The sequence below is a fragment of the Pterocles gutturalis genome, unplaced genomic scaffold (genome assembly GCF_000699245.1).
Source record: "Pterocles gutturalis isolate BGI_N339 unplaced genomic scaffold, ASM69924v1 scaffold37053, whole genome shotgun sequence".
NCBI lineage: Eukaryota > Metazoa > Chordata > Aves > Pterocliformes > Pteroclidae > Pterocles > Pterocles gutturalis.
Window position 1 is genome coordinate 10,367 of NW_010119272.1, and position 7,332 is coordinate 17,698.

Genomic DNA, 7,332 nt, shown 5'->3' on the forward strand with positions numbered 1-7,332 from the left:
TTGCATCGGTGGCCAGGCTGGTGGAAAGGTGTCTGACCCCGGTGCTGGGGGATGGAGAGATCAGAGGGAGCAGGCCTGGGGGTTCAGTCCTTGTGCACAGCATACCTCCTCCCAGATGAAATATTGCTCCGGGTTCATGAGCCAAATTTGCCATCTAGTGGCTCTGGGGACCATTGCAGAGGGACCCACGAGGCAGCAGCAGCCCCGGGAGGGCCGTGGCATGGGCGCTGCGTGGCAGGCGGTACAACACCTTCTGCCTCAGAGGCTGAGCCCGCAGTGCTGCTCCTTCTGCTTTATTCACAGGGGTTAAAAAGCCCCTGGTCCCTGGAGTGGTGTGACCTTGTCGTGGCAGCATTGCAGGCAGCCAGCCTCAGCCGCTCTGCCAGCCTCCTGCTGCTCTCCAGAGAGAGTCCCCGCTGGTTGTACGAGGACCCAGACCCACGACAGTGCTCAGCTCAAGGCTCGGAGAACAAGAGCATCTCCTGTGGCCGTGAGAGCAACTTCATGGCTGTTATGCTATGGGGAGAACCCGGAGAGCATCGCTCTGTACCCGTGGCACAGCAGCGGGCTTTCTCTGGGGCTTTACATTTTCTCTTTGTTCTTGCAAAGGTCCTGATGTGTTTATCTAACGTATGGGCTCCTTACCTTCCTCTCTGCCACCAGCCAGCCTTTGCAGCCAGCAGGGGAGTCTGCCGAGTGACACATGGCCATTGGAGACTGTCACAGCTGGAGGGGAACAAGGGCCACTGGGGCTGGAGAAGGGGTAGAGCTTGGAGTAGAGCAACCCAGGACCTGGGCAGGCAGCGCCTCTTTTGGGCTGTCACCCAGGAGGATTTCTCTGTGTCAACAGCTCTCCCTAGGTCAGAGAGAGGTTTGGCCACGCTGTCTGGGGGAGCAACTGGGAGATAATGGGGGACGTGGTGCAGTCAGGGGAAAGAAAGGGGCTCAGTGCAAGTCAGTGTCCGTAGCTTTAATGTACAGCTCTCCTGAGTGAGACCACATCCATCAATAAATAAAATTAAGAATAATAATTAGAGCAGCCCCCACAAACCCAGCTGTCACCAGTTTGGCTTCTGTGTTCTCCGCTGTGCCCTTGTCAGGAAGGGGTGCCAGCTCTTGCCTAATGCAGAAGACACAGAAGAAGCACCATCTCCCTCCCCTTCTCTGTGGGGATCTGCTGGAGGAGGAGGAGATCTTTGATTCCCCGGATGCCAGTCTGGGCAGAGTCTTCCAAGGCACCTGTGGGCTACCACCCTGCTTCATGCCCAGCATCACGAGGCCTCAGCTGCTCCCTGCCCCATCCATTAGCCACATTGCCCTTCTCCGAGGACCAGGCACGCAGTTGAGGTGCTCCCCGTGCAGACGCACCCGTGTGCATCACGCACCCCGTGCCCGAGGGATGCCTGAGGGTGACCAGCTCTAGCACTGTTTGTGGGGTTCCTCCAGGGCAACGTAAGGCACCACGACAGGCCAGGAGTTGCTGGGCCAATATTCCAGCTTTGGCTTGAAGGATGGCATCTCGTAGATGACATCAAAATATATGACCAGTGGGCAGCAGTACAGGAGGGACATGGCTATCAGCACGTGCCTGAAAAGGAAACCAAAAAGCCACGTGTTGGACGGGGGTAACTCCATCTGCTCCGGCCGGCTTTGCCGCTGCGAGGCTGGAGTCAGGGGTACGGCAATGGCAGGGAAAGGTCCCAGTCCTGTGATGCATGAGGGCTGAAGGGAGTGTGGGTCCCGCAGGGATTGTGACCGTGGGGAAATCCTAGAAGAGCTGTGCGAGCCCAGGCTGGCACCGTTCCGTGAGCAGCAGGGATGGGGTGATATAAAGGACTTTGGCCCCGAACCACCCATTCCACCTTGCCTCGCCCAGCCCAGCAGCGCTGGGCATCTGCCCCAGTCATCCCGGTGGTTTCTGAGGATAAATCCGAGAATGCGCGCTGTGTGCAGCACTTACAGCCACATTTGGGCAGACGCTGAAATGTCTTGCCCAAGCAAATCGCTGTCTTTCAGTCTGGCTGTTAAAATAACTCCAAGAACATTGCACCTCGTGCAGCTTCCAGGGAGGAGGTGCAGCCCTTTGGAAGCAAGCTGCCTAGCTGGAGGGACTTTTAGAACAATTTCACTCCCAAAACACCGTTTGGGTAGCGCGGAGGAGGTAAGGGATATGAAGCAGTGATTAGGAGCAAATCCTTTGTGCTGGGGCCAGGATGAGGAGCAGCATCAATAGCGACAGAGGAAAGGGACAGAGGGTTTGGCAGAGATGCGGCAGCTCCCTGGTTGAGTATCACATCCCTGCTGCCGTTTCTCTTTAGCTGTGGCCCTTCAGCCCCTGAAATGTTTGGGCTGGGGTTCCTGCCCCTATGCTAGAGCACTCACCAGAAGCTGTGGAAGTAGGGGAAGTTGATCGCCTGCCAGAGCCCGCAGAGCCACCTGTCACTGATCCAGCTGGTGATGGCCAGTAGCCACCAAATGACCATGACTGCAGCCATCCGGTGAACCCTTTTGTCATCACACCTGGAAGACATAGCGAGGGAGAGGGAGCAGAGTATTGTATTGGAAAGAGAGTTTTAAAGGGGACAGGTTCCTGTCTGCAAGTGCTAATGCAACAGGGCAAAACCCAGCAAGTTTCTTCTGGAGGGTATTCATCAGACCACAAGAACTGGAGAAGTGTGGCTCTGTAGAGGGAGTTCCTGACTTTCTGTGGGTGGGGATGATGCTACGAGATACCAGGGCACTCCTGTCTTTCTCCCCAGACCCTGGGGGGTTCTCCCAACCCCACACTGGTTCCCAAGTCCCCCACAAAGGGAAAAGAGCTGCAGAAATGGCATCTAGGGAGGAGAAGATGCACTTGTCCCATGGATTGTCCCCATTCTGTGTGGCACCTGGGCCAGATGGCCTTCTAGTATCCCACTGCCCTCAGTCCTGCCTGCGCCTCTTCCTCGTCCCTCGCAGGCTGCCCCAACTCTTTGCAGAACTGGTAGTCCAACATGTGGCTGATAAAAACTTGGGTTCGAGTCACTGTCATGCACAGAGTCACTGCCACGGGTGAACCTGCCAGGAACGTGCAATGGGCTTGCAGATAACCCCTCTCAGCCCCCTCCTTACTTTTTCAGCTCACGCCAGACCAGGTACAGCAGGTGGAAGGCGATGCCGTTGAGCGCGTAGGCATTGACGGATGGTTTGATGAAGGACAGCAAGGTACTGATCACGGTAGTGACACCACTCAACCAGAAGAATTGCTTCCTAAGGGGAGTTGGGAGTTAGCTCAGTGCCCCTGAGGTTCACAGGATGGAACGATAAAGGTGGGAGAGGTTGCCTGAGAGAGGAAACCCTTCTCCAGTACCTCCGATCTGTTTGCACATGGCTGACCTCAGCCTCTGCAAGAGTCCTGGCAGGAAGGCTGAGCTATCGGTTTATATCTGTGCTTTGCCCAAAGCCCTCCAGTTAGTCCATGACAGAGTGGGGAACACAGCCTAGAGGTAACTGGTGCACTTTGACGGTGGTGCCAGAGATGACCATCGAGAGGCAAAAGGCATCAGAGCTTTGCACAGGGAAGGGCTGCAAAGCAGGAGTCCCAGCAGGGGCAGGGGCTGGAGCCCTGCAAACATGCAGGTTGGGGCTGACCCAATAACAATAGGGCTCAGAGGGGCCTTTCACATGCAAATCCCTTCCCAAGTCCCTTCCCCTCTCCCCCAGCCTGTCTCCACAGTGAACTCCTGGTGACCTCCTCCTTGGCAGACCTGGAGCAGACCTTTGCAAGGCTTCTAACTGGGCTGGCTCAGGGGGCTCCAGCAAGCCTGCCAGGATGGACCATCCTCTGAGCACAGCCCTGCTGGGTTCCTGCTTCTGCTGATCCATGCTCGCCCAGTATCCCCATCCTTTCTGCCAAGCTCCTCTAGCCCAGCCAGCCCTTCTGCAAACAGCCTTTGAAATGTGGGGTGGTAACGGGGGAGGGACCCCATCAGCCTCCAGGGAAAGCTCCCCGCGGATGGCAGGGGATGCTGTGACAGTGTGACAGCATGGGTAATTGAACGCCAGGGCTCAGGAACATTTCATTTCCTAATTCAGTTTGAAATTCCCCATGCAAAGTTTCCTCTGCAGCTTTGCAAAGACAAACAGCTCCAGTCGACAGGAGCCCAGCACAGCCCTTCCCCAAAGGATGGTTTCTTCCTCTTCCACTGGCAGAGTATCGGAGGGTCTGGTCCCAAAGCAAACTGCAGGAACCTCAATTCAGGGGAGTGGGCTGGGGGCTGGTGGGGGAGACCTGTGGGTCACACAGATGTCAGTGTCCCATCCCTCCCCTCAGAGCCTGCAACCCTGTGTCCCTCTGAGTTGTACCTGCTCTTGATGCACCTGGGGAAGTAAATCTTTGGGTACCAGAAGGAATACGCTACAGCCAGCGTCCAGAGGATGGAGAGCTCATCCAAGAGTTGTCCCACATAGCTCAGGGTCATGTGAAAGTACGTGGAGAAGATACCTGAGAGGGGCAAGGACAGCTTGTGTCAGCAAAGCTCCACCCTTGCACAAGCCCACCTGGCCTGGGAAGTTCTTGGGGACCATTCCTAAAGACACACCGTTCCTGAAGAGCAGGGCATGGACCTTGGTGTTAACAGAGGCCTGAGTGAGTCAGTCCACACAGCACCACGGGGATTTACTGGGCTGGAAGCTGTGCAGGAACCACGAGCTGCAGGGCTTCCAACAGACGCGGCTGTTTGGTTTCTCACCCCAGCCTGCCCCCGTGCTTTGGCGACTAAGGTATCATGAGTGAACAGTCGGGTACTCTGGCAACCTGTCCAATCTTCTCCCAGCCTTGGCACCCACCTACGCAGAGGAGCAGGGCAGAGACGATGTACAAGGGCACGGGGCGCTGCTGGCGGTACTGCCGGTTCAGGTAGAGCAGGACAGGAGCGAGGACAAAGAAGGCTACATTGCTGATCTGAAAAACAAGAGGCACGTTCAGCTTATTGCATGATCTCGGGCACGTCCCATGCCACCGTGTGCCTCAGTGTCCCGGTGTGCGAAGGGGATACGGATCTGCAGTGGAAAGCATCGTGTGGAAGCAGGTATTACTCTTGGCACAGGGAGAGGGCAGGGGCGTTTCTCGAGAAGCGAGGCTGGAACTGGAAGGACAGCTATTGCTGTGACAGCGGTGGCTGCAGACATCTGTGCTCTCCCTGCAAAGTGCCTCCAGAACCAGCAAGCCCTGGGGAAGCTGGTGAGCCCCTTTCGGGTGATGGTTTAGCTTCAGCTGCACGGCATCTTCAAGCAAGCTGCCAAAGCTCTTCTCTTTGCAGTCATCTCCTGTCAACCCAGACCTGCCTGAAACTCTTCTGTCCCTTTGGGCCACGAGCCAGCTTGCTGCGAGGGGCTGGGGGGTGTGAGGTGCTGGGCCAGGACAGCAAGCCACCGTCACGAAACCCATCTTTAACTGGGCGTGGGTGCGGTGGGGAGCAGCAGGACAAGCAGGAGGCTGGTAGATGGGAAGGAGCAGGGTTGAGGTGACATACTGCAGTGTCATGTGCGAAGCCACCTGGCCAGGGCGGGGGGGAGATATTCTGGGCACTAGTAATTACATGAAGTAATAAACCTCCTTTAAACATACCGAGCAAATGAATGCGGTGAAATTATTCTGCCCTGATTTCCAACTCTGCAAAAATGCTTCGCTGACAGATTTGGATTTATCTGGGGAGGAGGGGATGGGATTGGGGCTCAGCCTGCTGCTGCCGCCTGGGCTGGTCAAAGGTGCCAGTGCTTCGGGGAATGGCAGATGCTGATGGGCAAAATGTGGGGGCTGTGGAGGAGCAGCAAGTGCCCAAAGCCTGGACCTGGCTGCTGGATCGGGATTTGCAGCTATGGGGGAATGAAGCTTGAAATAATCCTGGGGTCTTACCCTGGCTTTTGCACCTGATTTTGCAACATCAGGAACTGGATATCACAGGGAAAATCCTCCCCAGGAAAAATCTTTCTTGCTTATGAAAGGTACCCGCCAGACAGCTCTTGGGGGCTTGGGAAGAGCAGGGCAGAGCCATCTGGTAAAACGCCATTTGGCAAGCCACCAGGGTGACTTTTAATCCTTTTCCTTTCATCTTCCAGCTAGATGCTTACCCAGACCCCAAGCCTGGAATCTGACATCCACAGCTGGAGTCTCACCGCTCAGCAGCCCTCACACGCACCAGGTGAAGTGCAAAATCAACACTTGGCTTGTGACATCCCGTGGGATCTCAGTTTATGGTAACAGGGCTGCAAATCACAGGGATGTTGTCCTCTGTATGAAACACACCCTCTCCTATTCCAGAGGGAAGCGCAATTCACATTTAATGTAAGGTCTCTATTCCCTTTAACACCTGGAGATTAATCTTGAATTTCACTAAGGCTTTCATGAAGCAAATTGATGCTCCCATGAACAGCAATTCGCAGGTCAAGTGTATTGGTTTTCCGTAGGTGCTTAAAGCCAAATCCAAGCCTGTTCCCCTTCCAGCTATGAAAAGAGAAGTGCTGCTCCCACTTGAGGTCAAACTAATCAGAAACGATCAAGAAATCAAACCGTGTGTTAAAGTAACAACTGTCTTGCAAACGTTTGCTGCAAAATGGTTAAAGTCGCTTTTGGAAGACAAGCAGGGACAGCAAGAAGAGACTAAACGCTTGCAGAAAAGGCAGCAGCATGCAAGAGCCAGCACGCCAAAGTGAGGAAATGTGGGTGTCTGGGATTGTGGATAGAGAGGTCTAACAGTGGGCATTGCAACAGTGCCATTAGTGACATGAGAGCAATGTTATCGCTTCATTAATTCAGTACGAGATGTGCCAGGATCAGATATCTGGGGGGAGGGATAATCAGGGGAACGGTGCCAATAGGGTTGAAAAGATAGAGTGGTTCCTCACAAAGCAGCCAAACGCAGAGCTTAGGAGAGAGCAGCTCCAAAACCACGTCTGTGAGGGACAGCGGGTCTTCATCACTTGTCAGATCCAAGCCCTGATTTGTAAGTGCTGCCTTCTGTCCTCCCTCTAGGATGTGGCAAGCCTCCGTCTCAAATGTGCTTAGGAGGGTTTTGCTCCCGGTACTCCCATTAGGAAGTTTTTCCAGTTTTTCTGCTCACGCTGAGTCCCCCCAGCATGGCTTCTATGGGTTGCACTGGCACCAGCTCCCTTTGCCTGGGATGCCGGGGAGATAAGCGAGTGGTGATGGAGCTGAGATGTGATCTGACCCCGGAGAGTGACTCATCCCTGTGGTTTTCCACTGTGTGAGCTCACAGCGATGTCCCATTTCCTAACAAGTGTGAGTTACTCCTCTGGGTGCTTCAGCCAAGCCCACCTCGACTGGCATTTGCC

At 55.0% G+C, this 7,332-nt stretch overlaps 1 protein-coding gene across 1 annotated transcript in view; it reads right to left on the bottom strand.

Moving 5' to 3' along the window:
• Nucleotides 1-1,419: 1,419 nt before the first annotated feature.
• The window catches only part of ACER1 (alkaline ceramidase 1), a 10,041-nt gene continuing 4,128 nt past the window's right edge, over nt 1,420-7,332 (bottom strand). The window contains exons 2-6 of the mRNA XM_010076521.1: nt 4,828-4,942; nt 4,345-4,483; nt 3,112-3,249; nt 2,383-2,520; nt 1,420-1,588 (exon numbers count right to left, since the gene is read on the bottom strand). Coding sequence (XP_010074823.1) covers nt 1,420-1,588; nt 2,383-2,520; nt 3,112-3,249; nt 4,345-4,483; nt 4,828-4,942 — 699 coding nt within the window. The remainder of the gene's footprint in view (nt 1,589-2,382; nt 2,521-3,111; nt 3,250-4,344; nt 4,484-4,827; nt 4,943-7,332) is intronic.